The 24,508-nt window shown below is 36.7% G+C and overlaps 1 protein-coding gene across 1 annotated transcript in view; it reads left to right on the forward strand.

The window, feature by feature from the left end:
* The window catches only part of LOC128640804 (protein PRRC2C), a 1,245,292-nt gene that overhangs the window by 437,334 nt on the left and 783,450 nt on the right, over positions 1 to 24,508 (forward strand). Inside the window, exon 7 of the mRNA XM_053693223.1 lies at positions 11,685 to 11,997. Coding sequence (XP_053549198.1) covers positions 11,685 to 11,997 — 313 coding nt within the window. The remainder of the gene's footprint in view (positions 1 to 11,684; positions 11,998 to 24,508) is intronic.

The raw sequence follows: 24,508 nt of genomic DNA on the forward strand, positions 1-24,508 counted from the left end.
TTGTTCCTTTTGGTCATCTCTTCTGCTAGAAGAGTTTCTGAGTTATCTGCTCTTTCTTGTGAATCTCCTTTTTCTGATTTTTCATCAGGATAAGGCGGTGTTGTGGACTTCATTTAATTTTTTACCTAAAGTTGTGGACTCTAACAACATTAGTAGAGAAATTGTTGTCCCTTCATTGTGTCCTAATCCTAAGAATTCTAAGGAGAGATCATTGCATTCTTTGGATGTAGTTAGAGCTTTGAAATATTATGTTGAAGCTACTAAGAATTTCCGAAAGACTTCTAGTCTATTTGTTATCTTTTCCGGTTCTAGGAAAGGTCAGAAGGCTTCTGCCATTTCTTTGGCATCTTGGTTGAAATCTTTAATTCATCATGCTTATGTCAAGTTGGGTAAAACTCTGCCTCAATGGATTACAGCTCATTCTACTAGGTCAGTTTCTACTTCCTGGGCGTTTAGGAATGAAGCTTCGGTTGATCAGATTTGCAAAGCAGCAACTTGGTCTTCTTTGCATACTTTAACTAAATTCTACCATTTTAATGTGTTTTCTTCTTCTGAAGCAGTTTTTGGTAGAAAAGTACTTCAGGCAGCTGTTTCAGTTTGATTCTTCTGCTTATAATTTCAGTTTTTTTTTTCAATATATACAATTTAAACTTTATTTTGGGTGTGGATTATTTTCAGCGGAATTGGCTGTCTTTATTTTATCCCTCCCTCTCTAGTGACTCTTGCATGGAAGATCCACATCTTGGGTAGTCATTATCCCATACGTCACTAGCTCATGGACTCTTGCTAATTACATGAAAGAAAACATAATTTATGTAAGAACTTACCTGATAAATTCATTTCTTTCATATTAGCAAGAGTCCATGAGGCCCACCCTTTTTGTGGTGGTTATGATTTTTTTGTATAAAGCACAATTATTCCAATTCCTTATTTTTTATGCTTTCGCACTTTTTTCGTATCACCCCACTTCTTGGCTATGCGTTAAACTGATTTATGGGTGTGGTGAGGGGTGTATTTATAGGCATTTTAAGGTTTGGGAAACTTTGCCCCTCCTGGTAGGAATGTATATCCCATATGTCACTAGCTCATGGACTCTTGCTAATATGAAATAAATGAATTTATCAGGTAAGTTCTTACATAAATTATGTTTTTTAATGATCCTTTAGATAGGAAGCTTGAATATTATCTAAAAATGGCATATTTACATACTGGCTATATACTTAGACCTGCTATATCTATGGATGATGTTGCTGCTGATGCTACTTTTTGCTTGGACAGTTTATCACAGAAGGTGTCTTCAGATTCTGAATTATCTAACATTATTGTTTTACTTTTACATGCAAATCATTTGATGAAGATCAATGTGAAATCCATGTCTTTAGCCATTCTAACTATGGCTTAAAGCTTGGAATTCTGACATGGTGTCTACAACTCTCTCTTTTCAAGGTAAACTTATTTTTAGTTCACAATTGGATTCTATTATCTCCACTGTTACTGGGGGTAAAGGAGTTTTTCTGCCCCAAGACACAAAATTGAAGGGTAAATTTAAAGCTCCCAATTGTTTTTGTCAGAATACAGAACATAAAACCACTACCTCCCTTAAGGCCTCTGGCTCTAATTGAACACCATCTCCATATTGAAATAATTCCAAGCTTTATAAGAAACCAAATCCTGCCCCTAAACCTACATAAAGGTGCGTCCCTCAAGCTGGTTCTTCTGGTAGGGGACAGACTAAAGCTATTTCAAAAAGTCTTGACCGACTCTGCCCAAAATCAGTGAATTTAGAATATAATTTCTCAGAGGTATCAAATAAGATTCAGAATAGGACCTCCCTTGGGAAAATTCTTTCTTACCCATGTACCAAAAAAAATCTGAAAGTTCAAGCCTTTCTGAAATGTGTTTCAGATCTAGAACTTTCAGGGGTAATTGCCCCAGTTCCACAGCAGGAACAAGGATTGGGTTTTTATTCAAATCTATTTATTGTACCAAAGACGGCAATTATTTCAGACTAATTTTGGATTTAAAAACTTTAAATCATTTTGTAAGAGTCCCAACTTTGAAGATGCTGACTATAAGACTATAAGGACTATTCTGCCTTTTGTTCAGCAAGATCACTTTATGCCCACAATAGACTTACAGGGCACTTACCTTCACATTCCGATTCATCCAGATAACTATATATTTGTGGAATTCTCTTTTCCAAACGATCATCACCAATTTGTCGCTCTTCCGTTTAACCTTGCAACAGCACCAAGAATATTTTAAAAAGTTCTAGGTGCCCTTCTATCTGTAATCAGAGAGCAGGGTATTGAGGGTGTTTCCTTAGTTGGACAATATTGTGGTACCATCTCAGTCTTTTCATTTAGCAGAACCTTACACTAACAATGTCTGTTGTTTCTTCAAAGACATGGTTGGAGGATCAATTTACCAAAGAGTTTATTGATTCCTCAGAGAAAGGTCAACTGTTTAGGTTTCCAGATAGATTTAGTGTCCATGACTCTATCCCTAACAGGAAAGAGATGTTTGAAATTGGTTTCAGCTTGTCTAAACCTTCAGCCTCTATCATTCCCTTCAGTGACTATGTGCATGGATGTTTTAGGTCTCATTATTGCAGCATTGGTCATTATCCCTTTTGCCCGTTTTCAGCTTTGCATGTTGCACCAATGGTGCAGAGATTATACTCAGATATCACAACTTATATACTTTAATATCAACATTTAACTCTCTCTGACTTGGTGGTTAAACCATCAGCTTATTGTTCAAGGGGCTGCCTTTGTTCGCCCTATCTGAACTGTGATCACAACAGATGCAAGTCTCACTGGTTGGGGAGCTGTTTGGGTGTCTCTGACAGCACAAAGAGTTTGGAATCCTCAAGAGGCAAGGTTACCAATCAATATCTGAGAAATCTATGCTATTTTCAGAGCTCTTCAGGCTTGACCTCTATTAAAGAGAGAGAACATATATTCAGTTTCAAACAGACAATGTCACAACAGTGGCATATGTCAATCATCTAAGGGGGACTCGCAGTCCCCTAGCAATGGTAAAAGTATTTCTAATACTTTCTTGGGCAGAATCCAACACTTGTCTATTCACTGCGATTCATATACCAGGTGTGTAGACAATTAAGAAGCATATTATCTTAGCCCTCATACTCTACATCTGTGGGAGTGGTCTCCATCCAGATGTTTTCTATCTGATTGTGCAGATGTCGGGTCTTCCAGACATAGATCTGATGGACTCTCGTCTGAACAATAAACTTTCCAGATACCTCTCCAGGTCCAGGGAAATGATGCATGTTCTAGCATTTCCTTAGTTTTTTCCAACCTGCTTACATCTTTCCACCTCTGATTCTTCTTTCAAGAGGGATCTCAACGATCATAATAGAACAAGTTTGTTTTGTTTTTTTTTTTTTTGTTTTTTTTTTCTGATAGCACCAGCATGGCCTCACAGGTTCTGGGATGTGGATCTTGACTGAATGTTCAGTTGCCAACCTTGGTTGCTACCTTTAAGACCAGACCTTCTGTCACAAGGACCAATTTTCCATCTAAATTTCAAATCTCTAAATTTTGAAGGCATGGAAATTGAACGCTTTGTCATAATGGTTTCTCTAACGCTATGATACATGCTCGTAAGCCTGTTTTAAGGAAAACATATCACAAGGTTTGGAAAACCTATATTTCATCTGGTCCCACTTATGGCTATTCTTGGCATTATTTTTAGAATTCCTATTATACTTCAGTTTCTTCAGGATGGTTTGGATAAAGGTTTGTCTGCCAATACTTTGAAAGGACAAATATCTGCTTTTTTCTGTTTTATTTCACGGAAAGATTGCTAATCTTCCTGATGTTCACTGTGTTGTACAGGTGTTGACTTGTGTCAAACCTGTTATTAAATCTATCTCTCTTACTTGAAATCAAAATTTGGTATTAAAGATTTTGCATGTTCACCCTTTTGAGCCCTCTACATTTTTTGGACATTAAACTACTTTCTTGGAATTCCTTGTAGCTATCTCTTCTGCTAGAATAGTTTCTGAATTGTCTGCTCTCTCTTGTGAGTCTCCTTATCTGATTTGCAATCAAGATAAAGCTGTTTTGATGACTTCATTTACATTTTTGCCTAAAGTTGTGAATTCTAAAAACATTAATAATGAAATTATTGTTCCTTCCTTTGTGTCCTAATTCTGAAAATTATCTTGAAATATCTTTACATTCTTTAGATGTGGTAAGAGTTTTGGGATATTATGTTGATTCCACTAAAGATTTCAGTAAGACTTCTAGTCTATATGATATTTTTTCTGGTTCCAGAAAAGGTCAGAAAGCCTCTGCCCCTTATTTGGCATCTCGGTGTAAACTTCTGATTCACAAAGCTTATTTGGAGGCAGGGAAGTCTCCGCCTCAGAAAATAACAGCTCATTCTACATGATCAGTTGCCACATCTTGGGCACTCAAGAATGAAGCTTCAGTTGTTCAAATCAGCAAAGTAGCCACTTGGTCTTCTTTGCATACCTTTACTAAGTTCTACCTTTTTTTTTTTTTATTATTTTTGCTTCTTCAGAAGTAGCTTTTGGTGGAAAGTTTCTTCAGGGAGGTTTCTCAATTTGATTCTATTACCTATGATTTAAGTTTTTTGAATTTTTCAGAAAACTTTTTTATTTAATTTCTTAGCAAAAGTAGCTTTTTTATTGTGTATCTCCTATAGTTACTTGGACTTCCACATCTTTTTTGTTTTTGTTTGTTTTTTAAAAGCACATTATCCTGCTCCCCTTTTTTTTTGCTTTTACTACTTATACACCTCACTATCTTGGCTATATGTTAAACTGGAGTATGAATGAGGTGGGAGTTTATAGGCATTTGTGGTTTAGAAAACTTTGCCCACTCCTGATAGGAATCCATTCCATCAGTAACTACCTTGTGGACTCTTGTCAACAGGATCTTAAATAATTTATCAGGTAAGTACTTACATAAATTATGTTTCTTTCATGTAATTAGCAAGAGTCCATGAGTTAGTGACGTATGGGATATACATTCCTACCAGGAGGGGCAAAGTTTCCCAAACCTTAAAATGCCTATAAATACACCCCTCACCACACCCACAATTCAGTTTTACAAACTTTGCCTCCTATGGAGGTGGTGAAGTAAGTTTGTGCTAGATTCTACGTTGATATGCGCTCCGCAGCTGGTTGGAGCCCGGTTTTCCTCTCAGCGTGCAGTGAATGTCAGAGGGATGTGAGGAGAGTATTGCCTATTTGAATGCAATGATCTCCTTCTACGGGGTCTATTTCATAGGTTCTCTGTTATCGGCCGTAGAGATTCATCTCTTACCTCCCTTTTCAGATCGACAATATACTCCTATATATATATATATATATATATATACCATTACCTCTGCTGATTTTCGTTTCAGTACTGGTTTGGCTTTCTACAACATGTAGATGAGTGTCCTGGGGTAAGTAAGTAAGATTATTTTTTGTGACACTCTAAGCTATGGTTAGGCACTTTTTTTTATAAAGTTCTAAATATATGTATTCAAACATTTTTTTGCCTTGACTCAGGATGTTCAACATTCCTTATTTTCAGACAGTCAGTTTCATACTTGGGATAATGCATTTGAATCATTCATTTTTTCTTACCTTAAAAAATGTTGACTTTTTCCCTGTGGGCTGTTAGGCTCGCGGGGGCTGAAAATGCTTCATTTTATTGCGTCATTCTTGGCGCGGACTTTTTTGGCGCAAAATTTTTTTTCTGTTTCCGGCGTCATACGTGTCGCCGGAAGTTGCGTCATTTTTTGACGTTTTTTTGCGTCAAAAGTGTCGGCGTTCCGGATGCGGCGTCATTTTTGGCGCCAAAAGCATTTAGGCGCCAAATAATGTGGGCGTCTTATTTGGCGCTAAAAAATATGGGCGTCATTTTTGTCTCCACATTATTTAAGTCTCATTATTTATTGCTTCTGGTTGCTAGAAGCTTGTTCACTGGCATTTTTTTCCCATTCCTGAAACTGTCATTTAAGGAATTTGATCAATTTTGCTTTATATGTTGTTTTTTCTATTACATATTGCAAGATGTTCCACGTTGCAACTGAGTCAGAAGATACTTCAGGAAAATCGCTGCTGGAGCTACCAAGCTAAGTGTATCTGCTATAAACTTTTGGTATCTGTTTCTCCAGCTGTTGTTTGTATTGCATGTCATGACAAACTTATTAATGCAGATAAAATTTCCTTTAGTACCGTTACATTACCTGTTGCTGTTCCGTCAACATCTAATTTTCAGAGTGTTCCTGATAACATAAGATATTTTATTTTTTTAAATCCATTAAGAAGGCTAAGTCTGTTATTTCTCCTTCTAGTATACATAAAAGTCTTTTAAAACTTCTCTTTTTTCAGATGAATTTTTAAATGAACATCATCATTCTGATACTGATAATGGTTTTTCTGGTTCAGAGGTTTCTGTCTCAGAGGTTGATGCTGATAAATCTTTATATTTGTTCAAGATGGAATTTATTCGTTCTTTACTTAAAGAAGTATTAATTGCATTAGAAATAGAGGATTCTGGTCCTCTTGATACTAAATCTAAACGTTTAAATAAGGTTTTTAAATCTCCTGTAGTTATTCCAGAAGTGTTTTCTCTCCCTGATGCTATTTCTGAAGTAATTTCCAGGGAATGGAATAATTTGGGTAATTCATTTACTCCTTCTAAAACGTTTAAGCAATTATATCCTGTGCCATCTGACAGATTAGAGTTTTTTGGGACAAAATCCCTAAGGTTAATGGGGCTGTCTCTACTCCTGCTAAACGTACTACTATTCCTATGGCAGATAGTACTTCATTTAAGGATCCTTTAGATGGGAAAATTGAATCCTTTCTAAGAAAAGCTTACTTATGTTCAGGTAATCTTCTTAGACCTGCTATATTTTTAGCGGATGTTGCTGCAGCTTCAACTTTTTGGTTAGAAGCTTTAGCGCAACAAGTAACAGATCATAATTTTATAGCATTATTATTATTCTATAACATGCTAATAATTTTATTTGTGATACCATCTTTTGATATCATTAGAGTTGATGTCATGTATATGTCTCTAGCTATTTTAGCTAGAAAAGCTTTATGGCTTAAAACTTGGAATGCTGATATGTCTTCTAAGTCAACTTTGCTTTCCCTTTCTTTCCAGGGTAATAAATTATTCGGTTCTCAGTTGGATTCTATTATCTCAACTGTTACTGGAGGGAAGGGAACTTTTTTACCAAAGGATAAAAAATCTAAGGTAAATTTAGGTCTAATAATCGTTTTCGTTCCTTTCCTCACAACAAGGAACAAAAGTCTGATCCTTCATCCTCAGGAGCGGTATCAGTTTGGAAACCATTTCCAGTTTGGAATATATCCAAGCCTTATAGAAACCTAAAGCCAGCTCCTAAGTACCCATGAAGGTGCAGCCCTCATTCCAACTCAGCTGGTATGGGGCAGATTACGTTTTCTTCAAAGAAATTTGGATCAATTCTGTTCACAATCTCTGGTTTCAGAACATTGTTTCAGAAAGGTACAGAATTGGCTTCAAGTTAAGGCCTCCTGCAAAGAGATTTTTTTTCTTTCCCGTGTCCCAGTAAACACAGCAAAGGCTCAGCATTTCTGAAATGTGTTTCAGATCTAGAGTTGGCTGTAGTATTTATGCCAGTTCCAGTTCTGGAACAGGGGCTGGGGTTTTATTCTATCTCTTCATTGTACCAAAGAAGGTCAATTCCTTCAGACCAGTTCCGGATCTATCAATATTGAATCGTTATGTAAGGATACCAACATTCAAGATGGTAACTGTAGGACTATCCTGCCTTTTGTTTAGCAAGGGCATTATATGTCTACAATAGATTTACAGGATGCATATCTGCATATTCCGATTCATCCAGATCACTTTTAGTTTCTGAGATTCTCTTTTTTAGACAAGCATTACCAGTTTTGTGGCTCTACCGTTTGGCCTAGCATCAGCTCCAAGAATTTTTTCAAAGGTTCTCAGTGCCCTTCTGTCTGTAATCAGAAAACAGGGTTTTGGTATTTCCTTATTTGGACGATATCTTGGTACTTGCTCAGTCTTCACATTTTCGCAGAATCTCATATGAATCGACTTGTGTTGTTTCTTCAAGATCATGGTTGGAGGATCAATTTACCAAAAAGTTCATTGATTCCTCAGACAAGGGTAACCTTTTTAGGTTTCCAGATAGATTCAGTGTCTATCACTCTGTCCTTGTCAGACAAGAGAAGTTTAAAATTGATATCAGCTTGTCAAAACCTTCAGTCACAATCATTCCCTTTGGTAGCCTTATGCATGGAAATTTTAGGTCTTAGGACTGCCGCATCGGATGCGATCTTCTTTGCTCGTTTTCACATGCGACCTCTTCAGCTCTGTATGCTGAACCAATGGTGCAGGGATTACACAAATATATCTCAATTAATATCTTTAAACCAATTATACGACACACTCTGACGTGGTGGACAGATCACCATCGTTTAGTTCAGGGGGCTTCTTTGTTCTTCCGACCTGGACTATAATCTCAACAGATGCAAGTCTTACAGGTTGGGGAGCTGTGTGGGGGTCTCTGACGGCATAAGGGGTTTGGGAATCTCAGGAGGTGAGATTACCGATCAATATTTGGAACGCCATGCAATTTTCAGAGCTCTTCAGTCTTGGCCTCTTCTGAAGAGAGAGTTGTTCATTTGTTTTCAGATAGACAATGTCACAACTGTGGCATACATCAATCATCAAGGAGGGACTCACAGTCCTCTGGCTATGAAAGAAGTATCTCAAATTTTGGTTTGGGCGGAATCCAGCTCCTGTCTAATCTCTGCGGGTCATATCCCAGGTATAGACAATTGGGAAGCGGATTATCTCAGTCGCCAAATGTTGCATCCGGGCGAATTGTCTCTTCACCCAGAGGTATTTCTTCAGATTGTTCAAATGTGGGAACTCCCAGAAATAGATCTGATGGCTTCTCATCTAAACAAGAAATTTCCCTGGTATCTGTCCAGATCCCGGGATCCTCGGGCGGAGGCAGTGGATGCATTATCACTTCCTTGGAAGTATCACCCTGCCTATATCTTTCCGCCTCTAGTTATTCTTCCAAAAGTATTCTCCAGGATTCTACAGGAATGCTTGTTTGTCCTGCTGGTAGCTCCAGCATGGCCTCACAGGTTTTGATATGCGGATCTTGTCCGGATGGCCTCTTGCCAGCTGTGGACTCTTCCGTTAAGACCAGACTTTCTGACGCAAGGTCCTTTCTTCCATCAGGATCTCAAATCCTTAAATTTTAAGGTATGGAGTTTGAACGCTTGATTCTTGGTCAAAGAGGTTTCTCTGACTCTGCGATTAATACTATGTGACAGGCTCGTAAATCTGTATCTAGAGAGATATATTATAGAGTCTGGAAGACTTATATTTCTTAGTGTCTTTCTCATCTTTTTTTCTTGGCATTCTTTTTGAATACCGAGAATTTTACAGTTTCTTCAGGATGGTTTAGATAACGGTTTGTCCGCAAGTTCCTTGAATGGACAAATCTCTGCTCTTTCTGTTCTTTTTCACAGAAAGTTTGCTAATCTTCCTGATATTCATTGTTTTGTACAAGCTTTGGTTCGTATAAAACCTGTCTTTAAGTCAATTTATCCTCCTTGGAGTTTGAATTTGGTTCTGGGGGCTCTTCAAGCTCCTCCTTTTGAACCCATGTATTCTTTGGTCATTAAATTACTTTCTTGGAAAGTTTTGTTTCTTTTGGCCATCTCTTCTACCAGAAGAGTCTCTGAATTATCTGCTCTTTCTTGTGAGTCTCCTTTTCTGATTTTTCATCAGGATAAGGCGGTGCTGCAAACTTCTTTTGAATTTTTTACCTAAGGTTGTGAATTCTAACAACATTAGTAGATAAATTGTGGTTCCTTCATTGTGTCCTAATCCTATGAATTATAAGGAGAAATCATTGCATTCTTGGATGCTGTTAGAGCTTTGTATTATTATGTTGAAGCTACTAAGTCTTTCCGAAAGACTTCTAGTCTATTTGTCATCTTTTCCGGTTCTAGAAAAGGCCAGAAAGCTTCTGCCATTTCTTTGGCATCTTGGTTGAAATCTTTATTTCATCATGCCTATGTCGAGTCGGGTAAAATTCCGCCTCGAAGGATTACAGCTCATTCTACTAGGTCAGTTTCTACTTCCTGGGCGTTTAGGAATGAAGCTTCGGTTGATCAGATTTGCAAAACAGCAACTTGGTCCTCTTTGCATACTTTTACTAAATTCTACCATTTTGATGTGTTTTCTTCTTCTGAAGCAGTTTTTGGTAGAAAAGTACTTCAGGCAGTGGTTTCAGTTTGAATCTTCTGTTTATGTTTTTCATTAAACTTTATTTTGGGTGTGGATTATTTTCAGCAGGAATTGGCTGTCTTTATTGTATCCCTCCCTCTCTAGTGACTCTTGCGTGGAAAGATCCACATCTTGGGTAGTCATTATCCCATACGTCACTAGCTCATGGACTCTTGCTAATTACATGAAAGAAAACATAATTTATGTAAGAACTTACCTGATAAATTCATTTCTTTCATATTAGCAAGAGTCCATGAGGCCCGCCCTTTTTTGTGGTGGTTATAATTTTTTTGTATAAAGCACAATTATTCAAATTCCTTATTTTATATGCTTTCGTACTTTTTTCTTATCACCCCACTTCTTGGCTATTTGTTAAACTGAATTGTGGGTGTGGTGAGGGGTGTATTTATAGGCATTTTAAGGTTTGGGAAACTTTGCCCCTCCTGGTAGGAATGTATATCCCATACGTCACTAGCTCATGGACTCTTGCTAATATGAAAGAAATGAATTTATCAGGTAAGTTCTTACATAAATTATGTTTTTTTTGTCTTGTAATCCCACTGTAAGACCACTGCTGTTACTCTATCCTTTTGGGTCAGAAGTGTGATTCATATGGCATATTTAAAAGTAGGCCAGCAGCCTCCATCTTGAATTATAGCACATTCGACCCGTGCAGTGTTCTCATCCTGGGCCTTCAAGAATGAAGCATCATTTGAACAGATTTGTAAGGCTGCTACTTAGTCCTAATTGCATAGTTTCATACAATTTTACACATGTTATGTTTTTCTTTGCAGAGGCATCGTTTGTGAGAGAGGTTTTACAAGCAGTGGTGCCTAGTTCTTAGGACTGCCTTCCCAACCTTCCCCTCCTTTTTAATTTTGTGCTCTCCACAACTTGGGTTTTAGTTTCTAAAATAGGTAATGAATGCATTTGTGGACATTGCCCTCAATTTGTTATGGCACCTCAATATCCCTTACCTTTTCCTTATCCTCAGCTTGAACTACGGAGGGTAGGTGCAGTGGAAGGGATATTGCAATGCTCTGTTTGGGGTTTCTTGCCTCCTCCTTGTGGCCAGGTGATGTCTTTCCCATAGGTTATAAATTGAATTTGTGGACTCTCACAGCCAACAAAGAAAATAATTTATCAGGCAAGCATAAATTATATTTTAAAACATTAGCAAGTTGTCAATAGTAATATAAAACATTATGTTTTTAATTTACTTATATCAGTAAATAAGCCAGAAGTTCAGACATACAGGAACATAGTAGTATATAGCTCTGAAATAGGGTGTAATATATCAAATTGGAAAGTAGTTAAACCTAAAAATTGAATATAAGTCTTTGATTTTGTTTTCGTTATTTTTAGATTTGGACCAAAAAGGGTTCAACTGAAAAAGGAAGAAATCAGAATTCAAAACTTCCACCTCGGTTTGTGAAAAAGCAACAACAGCAAGCTGCTGCTTTACAGATCCAGTCTCCTGTGATAGCATCTCCCTACGTTCCAGTACAAACAGTTCAAGCAAGCCAAGCTACAGCACCTGTTCAGCCTCAGACAGCATCAACAAATAATTCTGAATTTTCAGGACAAACCAAAGCCCCACCTGCTTCCCAGCTACATAACACACTGGGAACTGAACTATGGGAGAATAAGATTGTGCTAAATGACTTGTCCAAGAAAAGTAAGTTTTTTTTTTTTTTGTTTTTTTTTTTTTTTCTCTCTTTCTTTTTGTTTTTAGTATTAATAATTGATGACGTGTATGTATATGTGTGTATATATATATATATATATATATATATATATATATATATATATATATATATATATATATATATATATATATATATATATATATATATATATATATTGTTAATAGAAAGAGAAAATCAAGTAATGGCGCACAGCTAATTACTATTGATCAATAAATTAAAGTATTGTCAATATCAATGTATTGCTGATTGATATGTCATACAAATAAAAATAAAAATAAAGTACATATGTCCATAAAATTGGTTTTGAGCTCAAGTTATTTCTTATGCTTCAACAGTTTTTATCCTTCTAGGGTAAGTAAGATGTGCTTACCAGAAAGTACCTAAATCCTATGAGGTAAGGTGTCAGCCTTTTTTGGGGGTTTACAGATGGTTCTTGGACTCTTGTCGAGATGAAAAAAACTTTTCTTTTCTTTTAAATTGTGTAATCTTGCAATTTCTGCAGTATGCCTTTAATGGAAATCCTGGACTCTCTTGTGAAGATGTTACAGCTGGGTGTAATTTGACAAACAGTAATGGAGACTCCTGGACTCTTTTCTTTTCTTTTCCTTATGGTGGAAGGGATCTTTATCTTGTATCAGATCATTCTATTTTGCTCTGCAGCCTGGACATTTGTATTTCGGACTCTCAGATGAGCACACACAACACGCCGACGTGTGTGCTCATCTGAGAGTCCGAAATACAAATGTCCAGGCTGCAGAGCAAAATAGAATGATCTGATACAAGATAAAGATCCCTTCCACCATAAGGAAAAGAAAAGAAAAGAGTCCAGGAGTCTCCATTACTGTTTGTCAAATTACACCCAGCTGTAACATCTTCACAAGAGAGTCCAGGATTTCCATTAAAGGCATACTGCAGAAATTGCAAGATTACACAATTTAAAAGAAAAGAAAAGTTTTTTTTCATCTCGACAAGAGTCCAAGAACCATCTGTAAACCCCCAAAAAAGGCTGACACCTTACCTCATAGGATTGAGGTACTTTCTGGTAAGCACATCTTACTTACCCTAGAAGGATAAAAACTGTTGAAGCATAAGAAATAACTTGAGCTCAAAACCAATTTTATGGACATATGTACTTTATTTTTATTTTTATTTGTATGACATATCAATCAGCAATACATTGATATTGACAATACTTTAATTTATTGATCAATAGTAATTAGCTGTGCGCCATTACTTGATTTTCTCTTTCTATTAACAATTAACTACAGTGACAAGGGTACACTGCATCATAGGCAGCACACGTACACTTAACAGTAACCAACACAGAAATCAAATTATAAAATAAGAAGTGTTATAGTTTTTTAGCGCTGGTGCACCCTCTTGACTTTTAAAAAAAAAAAAAATATATATATATATATATATATATATATATATATATATATATATATATATATATATATATATATCAATGAGTCCACAGATTATCTTAATTACTAATGGTATATTCAGCAGGAGGCGGCAAAGAGCACCATAGCAGATCTGTTAAATAGCACCTCCCTTCCCTCCCACCCCAGTCATTCTCTTTGCCTATGTTAGTGTTAGGAAGTGGTAAAGTGAGGTGTTAGATATGATTCTTCAATCAAGAGTTTATTATTTTAAAGTAGTGCACGATTGTACTGCTTTGTCCTAGGGTGTAGCCATAGTCCATATCAGTCTCTTCAGTAGGGCAGTGATGGCTTTAGAGCAATGGAAACTGGTGGGACATAATTCTCACTGCACCTCCCATGTATTTAATGCAGCACTATCTTCTATAGCCTGAGGTGGATTTATTCAGTCTTTTATTTCCCCACAGGTCAATGTGAGGGATAGGACCTCTCAAGCCTGTGAGCTCCCTTACTGTCAGGCAAATGTAAGGTAAGTGCTGCTTTTTTATTCTGGGGCCAAGAAACAAACTCTGAGGAAAAGTGTGCACATTTATTTGAACAAAAGAACATATGAAGCTCATACAGGAAGGGGCACTTTATGTTTGGGACTACAGGCTCTCCTAGTCTGGAGAGGAATTTAGACAACCATACCTGTAGGCACTGGGGCTGGGAGTAAGGCTTTTTTAATTGCTCAGGTGGTTTATGTCTCCTGACGGCTTCAATTAGCAAACAGGAGATGAAGTTCATACAGTAATGCCCACAATGAGCGGTCCTAACTGGTTTTGTGCGCCTTTTTGATTGTGCAGTAGTCTGAGACATTTCTTCGGTTGCAGGGACGGCAGAGTAGTGTGTCACTAGAAACGCATGTTTTTTAGATTAAGCAAGCACTTCTAGTACTATCCGTTAGCGCTATTCTTATTACTGAATTGTTCCTGTTCCACAAGAGAAGGGGAAATTGACTCCTGTTTAGCGGTCAGTTAGGCATCTCAGCATGGTTGCTGAGGTGTAAGGGTGTCTGTAGTGTTTAAATTGATTTATGTTTATAATTGACATAGTTGGGTAAAAAAGTTACCTGTTTAAATTTAAAGGCACAGCAACATTTGTCTGTACAAAAGTTTTTTATTCATGTTTGAGTTTATTTATTTATTAGTTTACTCATAGTGAACAGTATGGACCAAGGAGCCTTGCAGGATGTCACTTGCTCCTTATGTTTTGATGCAAATTTGCAACCCCCTAAACCTTTCTGCCCCCCATGTTGAGAGGACTTTAAATTATAGGGAACATATTTTTTTCTGAGCAAAACATTTCAAAAGTGGATACTGTCTAATGGCAAGGTTCAATATATGCTGCAGCTTTCTCCCCAAGTGTCCCAAATTTTATCGCCCGCACAAGCAGTGCCCTGCACTTCTGCTCTAGCTCCCACTGAAGTTATCTTAAAAGACATAGATTCTCTCATGTATTCTACAATTTCTGATACATTATCTGCTTTTCCAATGTTGCAGGACAAATATAGGAGGGAAACCAGTCATTCAGTAAGCAAGATTTCTGACACAATTGTTGCAATTTTGTAGGTTCCCTCCCAAAAACCAGAAGAGGAGGTTACCGCTGTAGCATCTGAAGGTTAAATTTCAGATCCAGAAAGTGTAATGCCTCTGACTGATACTGAGGTTGTATCTTTTTGGTTTAAGCTAGAACACCTATGTGTGTTACTTAGGGAGGTTTTAATTATTTTGGACAACAGTGACTCCACAGTAGTGGTTGCCCCTGAAAAGTTTAGTAAGCTGAACATATATTTTGAGGTTCCTTCCTCCACAGATGTATTTCCAGTCGCAGACCAAGCTTCTGAGATCATTGCTAAGGAGTGGGGGAGACCAGGCATACCTTTTTCTCCCTCTCCTTTTTTTTTTTTTTTAGAAGATGTTTCCCATAGCTGACTCTATCAAGGAGGCTTGGCAAACAGTACCTAAGGTGGAAGGAGCCGTTTCCACCTTAGCTAAGAGAACTACTATTCCCATAGAGGATAGTTGTGCCTTCAAAGCTCCTATGGATAAAAAGTTGGAGGGTTTACTCAAAAATATATATGCACACCAGGGCCTGCAATTGCAACCAGCTACCGTCACTAGTGCAACAGTGTATTGGTTTGATGCTCTGTCTGAGGCTCTCAGGACAGAGACTTATTTTGGTTCTGATCCAGGATAGGATAAAGGCTCTTAAACTAGCTAATGCCTTTATTACAGACGCTTCACTTCAAGTTATCAAGCTGGGAGCTAACATTTCAGGGTCCTCTATTCTAGCTCGCAGAGCCTTATGGTTAAAACATTGGTCTGCGGACGTTTCCTCTAAGTCTAAACTTCTGGCTATTCCATACAAGGGGAAGACCTTGTTTGGATCTGGCCTAACGGAAATTATCTCTGATATCACGGGAGGTAAAGGTCATCTTTTCCCTCAAGATATGAGAAACAAACAGAAAGGAAAACAGTAATTTTAATTTCTTTCACAATTTCAAGGGAAATTATTCCTCTTGTCAGTATATGGCTGGGTTATAATACAATATATTTAATAATAATTATTTAAAATAAAACCCCAATAAAATGCATATACAAAACCATAAAATTAAAATAAATTCCTATTTTTTTTGTATTAGTTAACATTTATAGACATATTAAATTATATTTATAGAAAACCAAATATGAATCAATATTATACAAGCTTGAACTATTTTAATATGCTATGCAAAGATTATAAAAAAAAAATTACTTTATTCATTAACTTTATTCACAATCAAATTTCATTAAAATACCACAGAGAGATACCAAGATATGAGCCACTAACATTCAGACAGTACAATCAGCTATATAGCCAAAATTTGTCCTATATAATTCCAATTTAAAACATCAAAAATGTATTTATTATTTGTGCAAACAGCCAACTCCTATGCCAATTTATCAAAGCTGAAATAAATTCTTAAAGGGACAGTCTACCATAGAATTGGTATTGCTTTAAAAGATAGATTATCCCTTTATTACCCATTCTCCAGTTTTGCATAACCAACACAGTTATATTAATATACTTTTTACCTCTGTGATTACCTTGTATCTAGGAACCTTCTTTCAGCCCCCTGATCACATAAATGTGACTGTTTATTATCTATTGTCTTAAATTTAGCATCATTAATTTGTGCTAAATCTTAAATAACCCCCTGTGCCTGAACACAGTGTTATCTATATGGCCCACGTGTACTTTATGTCTCTTTGTGTTGAAAAAAGATTTAAAAAGCATGTGATAAGAGGCAGCCCTCAAAGGCTTAGAAATTAGTATATGAGCCTACCTAGGTTTAGTTTAAACTAAGAATACCAGGAGAAAAAAGCAAATTTGATGATAAAAGTAAATTGGAAAGTTGATTAAAATTAAAAGTCCTATCTGAATAATGAAAGTTTAATTTATACTAGACTGTCCCTTTAATTATCTACAATTAAGACCAATTCTAAAATACATTTGTATATTTGCAAAGATAAATTCCAGAGTTTTTCATGTTTGGCCTCTATTAAGAGAGAACTTTTCATTTGTTTTCTGACAGACAATATCACAACATAGGGATATGTCAATCATCAGGGAGGGACTCTCATCTCTTTAGCAATGAAAGAAGCATATTGGATATCTTATTGGGCGGAGTCCAACTCTTGTCTAATTTCTGTGATTCATATGCCAGGTGTAGACAATAAATAAGCAGATTATTTCAGTCTTCAGACTTTGCATCCATGGGAGTTGTCTCTCCATCCAGATGTTTAAGCAGATTGTGCAGATGTGGGGCCTTCCAGAAATAGATCTGATGGCCTCGCATTTGAACAACAGACTTCCCAGATATCTTTCCTGATCCAAGGATCGTCAGGCGGAGATTGTGGATGCTTTAGCAGTTCCTTGGTTTTACCAACCAGCTTACATTTTTCTGCCTTTAGTTCTTCCAAGGGTGATCTCCAAGATCATAATGGAACAATCTTGTGTGTTTCTGACAGCATGGCATGGTCTCACAGGTTTTGGTATGCAGATCTTGTCCGGATGTCCAGTTGCCAACCTTGGCCACTTTTTTTAAGGCCAGACCTTCTGTCTCAGGAGCCATTTTTTCCTTCAGGTTCTCAAATCTCTAAATTTGAAGGTATGGAAATGGAACACTCAGGTCTTAGTCATAGAAGTTTCTCTGACTCAGTGATTAAAGTGAATGTCAATTTTGATGCTAAAGTGCCTGGTTTTAAAAAAAAAAAAAAAATTAAAAACAGGGGCACTTTAATTCATCAAAATTTACATTTCACTCCTGTTGAGAACAAAAAAAAAAATCAGAAAAAACAAACTTACCTTATAATCTTGACAGCAGCTCCAGCTTCCTCCGGTTGTTGCAAGCCAAAATAATGAATAGGTCATCCCCCAATCACGTCCCCCCCCCCCCCCCCCGGAAGAATCAGTGTCTGATTCAACGCTGTGATTGGAGGAAGCCGGATTCCTCATTTTAGACTCAGGAAGAGGCTTTGCGACGAGTGGAGGAAGCTGGAGCTGCTGTGAAGATTAAAAAGTAAATTTATTTTTTTTTTTGTTTTTTTTTTCTCAACAGGAGTGAAATTTAAATTTTGATGAATGAACTTTAGCATCAACATTGACATTCTCTTTAACACTATGTTACAGGCTCAGAAGTCTTTTGCGAGGAAGATTTATTATCAGGTTTGGATAACCTATATTTCAAGGTGTTCCTCTACTTTTTTTTTTTTTTTTTTTTTGCCTTTATTTTAAGAATAGGATTTTACAGTTTTTTTTCATGAATATTTGGATAAATTAGGATTTTACAGTTTTTTTTCATGATTGTTTGCATAAGTGTTTGTCTGCGAATACTTTGAAGGGACAGATATCTGTTTTCTCGGTCTTATTTCATAGAAAGATTGCTAAACTTCCTAATATTCAGTTTTGTTCAGACTTTGGTTCATATCAAACCTGTTAAGTCTTTTTCCTCCTTGGAGTCTCAATTTGGTTTTAAGGATTTTGCAGGTTCCTCCTTTTGAACATATGCATTATTTGGATATTAAACTACTTTCTTGGAAAATGTTATTTATTTTGGCTATCTCTTCTGCTAGACGAGTTTCAGAAATGTTGGCTCACTTTTGTGAGTCTCCTTATCTGATTTTCCATCAAGATAAAACTGTTTTACGGACTTTGTTTAAATTGTTGCCTAAAGTTGTGCATTATAACTACATTAGTAGGGAAATTGCTTTTCCTTCCTTGTGTCCTAATCCTAAGAATTCTCTTGAAAGATCTCTACATTCTTTGGATGTGGTAAGAACTTTTGAATATTATGTTGAGGCTACTAAGCATTTCAGAAAGATTTTTAGTCTATGAGGCCTATCTAATAAGCCGTCAACTTTCTTGCATTCAACGGCACCAATATGCTCGCCTAACATTGTGGCTGCAAACCTAAATATGATCTCAATATTTATAAAAAATAGCCGGCAAAAAGATGTGCACCAAGTATGGGCGATGAGCAGTGCACTGTTGTTAACTAGCAGTCATCGATCTTGCTGCTATTCAGCTTGTTAACAACTTTATTTATACCCTGTCACTAAACACCACCTCTATACTAAAATGTTTAACCCTTATCCTGCTGCCGGACCCCACCACAACTAAATAAAATTATGAACCCCATATCCTGCTGCTCCCGGACCCCAACACAACTAGATAACATTATTAACCCCTAAACTTCTGGCCTCCTACATCACTGCAACTAACTAAATATATTAACCCCTAAACCGCCAGCCCCCACATTGCCATAAACTAAATTATGCTATTAACCTAACAATCCGCTATTTTTACATTAAAATCACAACATCCCTATCTTATAATAAATTTAAACTTACCTTTAGAATTAAAATAAACTATATTAAACTATTAATTAACCTACCCTAACTATCATCCTACAATTAAACTATATTAAACTGTTAATTAACCTACCTTAACTTTTGAGAGCTCAATCCTATTTGCTGATTGGAACAGCCAATAGGATGAGAGCTGCTCAAATCCTATTGGCTGATTGGAACAGCCAAAAGGATTTTCGGGGTTCTAATCTTATTTGCTGATCAGAACCTTTCTGCCAATAGGAATGCAAGGGACACCATCTTGAATGATGTCACTTGCATTCAATATATAGTTTACAGCAGAGACCATATTGAAGAGAAGCTCCTCGTCGGATGTCTTCAGGATGGACCCGTTCTGTGCCGGATGTCTTCAGGATGGACTCGCTGGATGGATGAAGATAGAAGAGGCCACATGGATGAAGACTTTGCTGGATGAAGATGTAAGAGGCCATCCGGATGAAGACTTATTGCCGGCTAGATGGATCCTTCAAGCAGAACTTCAAAAACTGTAAGTGGATTGTCAGGGGTTAGTGTTAGGTTTTTTTTTTTTTGTTTTTTTTTTTAAGGTTTATGTGGGTGGGTTTTAGGGTCTGGGCAGTAAAAGAGTTAAATGCCCTCTTTTACTGCCCAGACCCTAAAACCCACCCAGATAAACCTTAAAAAAAAAAAACCTAACACTAACCCCCGACGATCCACTTACAGTTTTTAAAGTTGCCATTTTCAGGGCAATGGGGAGCTTAGCTTTTTTGGATAAGGTTTTTATTTGTGGGGGTTTGGTTGTGTGGGTGGTGGGTTTTACTTTTGGGGGGTCTTTTTATTTTATTTTTTTATTTACAGGTTAAAGAGCTGATTTCTTTGGGGCAATGCCCCGGAAAAGGCCCTTTTAAAGGTCATTGGTAGTTTGTTGTAGGCTAGGTTTTTTTTTTTTTTTTTTTTTTTTTTTTGGGGGGGGGGGAGATTGTGATAGGGTTATTAGATTAGGTGTAATTTGTATTATTTATTTTTTGTACTGTGGCTTTTTTATTTTTTTGTAACTTAGTGTTTTTTTTTTGTTTTTTTTTTATTTAGAAATGTTTAATTGCAGATTTAAATAATTTTAGTAGGGTTAGGTTTTTAAATATGTAATATAGTTAATTTAATTGGTAGTTTAATGCATTTTTAGTATACTAGTTAGGGTAGGTTAATTCAGTGATTTTTAACCTTTTTTTGCCGTGGCACACTTTTTTTACATTAAAAAATCCTGTGGCACACCACCATCCCAAAATTAAAAAAAAAAAAAAAAAAAACACACAACTGGGAGTAAAAAACAAGCAAAGTTTAAAAAATATGTCACTGTTGTCAGTCTGCCATGGCAGACCTGAGGATCTCTCACGGCACACTGGATGAAAAACACTGGGTTAATTAATACTTTAATACAGTTTAATTTAATTGTAGGATAATAGTTAGGGTAGATTAATTAATAGTTTAATATACTTTATTTTAATTGTAAATGTTAGTTTAAATGTATTATAAGATAAGCATATTGTAATTTTAATGTAAAGTTAGCAGGTTGTTAGGTTAAGGGGTTCATAACTTAATTTAGTTTTTGGTGATGTGGGGGGCTGGGAGTTTAAGGGTTAATGGTTTTTTTAGTTGTGGCTGAATAGGGGTTTTCTATTCCTATAATTCCTATAGAAAAGCAAAGACTATAGGAAATATAGTAGCACCAACTAAACTACAGGAAAATAGAGAAATTGAGAGCTCATGGTTAACATGTGTAGGAGTGTACCCATGCAGTAATCATACCTGCACAGCATGTGAGTACCTTATCCCAGGGGACAAGTTTAAAAGTGAAGCTACTGGAAAGGAGTTTAATCACAGAGAATGCTTAAATTGCAGGGCCACATATTGTTTATATCTCCTAAACTGTATAATATGTAATATCCAATGCACAGGTTTAACTACTCGGGAGGTGAGGAGTCGTATCAGGGAGCATGTAACTAACATCAAAGCAGGTAAAATGACTACACCTTTAATTCAACACTTCCTGAGAAAACACAATGAAAGTCCTAACACTCTAGGGTCGACAATTATACAGAATGTAAAAACCCCAAAAAGAGGGGAGGGTATAAATTACCTCCTGTCAAAACAGGAGGTGTTTTGGATGATAAAATTACAGACCAGAATTCCAAAAGGATTGAATCTGGAATCAGATGTAATTAACTTTTGGCAATAAATTGATAATGCAGTCTCAAGGGAAACAGTGTGATAAATAACTAGATGCATAATAGAAATATGCAAATAATATTAGGAAATACAAAGGAGCTATAACGGTTCTAACTCAGGTGTGAAACAAGGTATAAAGTAGTGGGGTGTATACCAAGGCACTTCAGACAACATTCTTAAACAAAAGAGAGTTACAACAATTTCAGCCTAGGTGTTATACCACTCATAAGCAAAAGTTGGTGAACAACATATTGAGAGAGGCTCTTTTAGGAGGGAGACATAAATACAAGGAGCTTAGAAACAAAGCATCTGCAAACAGTCACAAAAGGATTGAAAAAGTGAATAAAACTTACTAAGCAAAACTGAAAATTAACTTGCAATTTTAAACTATATATGGGAAGCTTATAATAATGTCTAAAAATATGAAAGAAAGAAGGGAAAGGAAAGAAAAAAATGTCTGTAAATCACATTATGCAATACGCTTTAACATATATAGTAATGAGTTATATCTTTTTCAGTTCCCAAGGAGCAAAGAGTAGTCAAAGTTTGAATAAGGCAGAAATGAATACTGTGATATTTGCAATCAATTAAAGTGTAACAATTTGTAATATAAGCAAAGAATAGAAGTATTGTTTTATCGATGAAATTTATCAATTAATTGAAATTGTAGCGTCAAGCCTAGAACAACCAATGAAATGTGATTAATTGTTTTAAATGACGGGGGGGTGTATAGTGGGTCATACAGCTTGGACTACGGCGATTAGCCGAAACGCGTCAGCTGACCCCTTGGCGCTATCGTTGGTCGATATGGGTGTTTGAAGTAAATACCCCTTCTTTTCTTTATGCTTCCGCAAAAGATTTTAACATATTGGAAATAAAGCATTTTGGATTTTAAAGAGTTCCCCGGGTGAGTTTCTTTTACTAAGTTGATCCCAGCACCTTAAACTCGAGTTGAACTCTAGATTGAGGAGCGGAAACACGGACCCCGGATGCACATAGTGCTCACAGAGCAGGAAGGAGTCGGGTCAGTGTTGCCAAAGAGGAGAGGAGCAGCGGTGAGTAAAAGAGTTTATGAAATACAGGCACAGTCCTTTTTTGTTTGTGACATATAAAGCACACAATATTTTTTCTTTACCCCGCAATTTGCTCTCTCCGTGGACCGGAACCGGTCAGTCACACAAAAGGATAAGTATAAGTGTGTACACATATATGACCAAGACTGACCCGACTTTTCCATAAATTTGTGTCTACTTTCCTGTGTTTATTCTGTGGAATCTAATACATTTTGAGTTGCAATAAGAGTGGACCGTGAATTTATACTGAAATAAAAAGACTGTTTATTTGGATTAGCTGACCTTAATGTGAGAAGGTCAATTTTGTATACTGATACATTTACTGGAGACAAAGGTCCCTTAATGGATACTTTAAAGCAACACTGGGAAATTATTAGCACTGACCAGTCATTACCTCTGGTTAAAACGGAACCACCTAGGGTAGGGTATAGGAGGTTGAGATATTTCTGTGATCTTTTGATCAAAACTGACCTTATACACTGTTACAGACAGTCGACATAGCTGTACATTAAGAAACCTTGCGTCTTTCGATGCTTAGGTTGTACGACATGCAGAGGTCTCATAACCGGTCCCACCTTCACTCACCCACACAAACGCAAAATCTATACACATAGGTTTCGCCTTACGTGTACGACAACATATATTGTATATTTCTTACATTGTATCTGTGGGCTTTATTATGTGGGTAAGACCTCCGACGACCTCCGCACTCGAATGGCGAACCACCGATCTGCAATCAAGACAGCACTCAAAAAAGGGTTCATCAGAACAACCGGTTGCCAGACATTTCCTGGAGTTACAACATAGTGTGATGGACCTCAAATATATGATCATAGACCATGTACCACCACTGCCAAGAGGAGGGGATAGAACATTCCAATTGGATATGTCCCTAATAGTCTCAATACTCAATTGGACTGGCAGGTGTTTCTATAACAACATGGATATCTGAGATCCATGATCCATTCAGTTATGTTATAGTCCCATGCTTTATTGATGTTAATATTCCTATGCTTTATCCATCATTTATCAGCTGTAGTCACTATCTTGTTTTGGAGAATTTTCCTTAATCTCGTGTATATTTGTGTGATACCACATTTGGTATCACTGCATTGAGACCATATCCTAGAATTATCTATATTATTCTCTGACACACACGCCACATAACAGTAGAGACTACTATACTTGTTGGTTTAATATGCCTGATATTCGGCATCCTACGATCTTTAGTTTACATTCTCTGTGTTGTTCGGCGTGTATTGGATTATGTATTATGATCTATCATATGTAATGTGTGTTTTTTTTTTTTTGTTTTTTTTTTTATTGGTTGCTTGACAACTGTGTTGCCCCGCCCCCCAGTATGTGCCAATATGAATATATTTGATATTATGCTGTATGGCTTTTTGGCTTTTTTGACAATTTCTTGATCTGCACATAATGATGGGTGATTTGGACACCGGTTTCCCTATTGTCTATACATATATTGTTGTGGCTAACCTGTTTCATCCCCGCTTTTGATATAACTTTCTTTATATGTATAAATATTTTTTACCATACATGCCGCACAACATTAGAGACTAGCGGTTGGTTTAATATGCCTAATAGTTCTGGCATCCACTTGTATATTTATACTTCCTCTGTTGTCTGGCATGTTCTCTATTGTATATTTGGCAGTATGCCTTTAACGTGTGATGCTTTACTTGTTGCTTTGACAACTGTATTGCCCCGCCCCTCATTGAGTGCCGATATTACCATTACCGGTATTACGGTTTGAAGCTTTATGGTTCCTATGGTAACCAGCTTGTCTACACACAATGATCGGCAATTTAGACACCGTGTCCTGGTTGGATACTGTCAGTAAGTTTCCTATTCTAACATATCCTTGTT

Source organism: Bombina bombina, chromosome 10 (genome assembly GCF_027579735.1).
Source record: "Bombina bombina isolate aBomBom1 chromosome 10, aBomBom1.pri, whole genome shotgun sequence".
Lineage (NCBI taxonomy): Eukaryota > Metazoa > Chordata > Amphibia > Anura > Bombinatoridae > Bombina > Bombina bombina.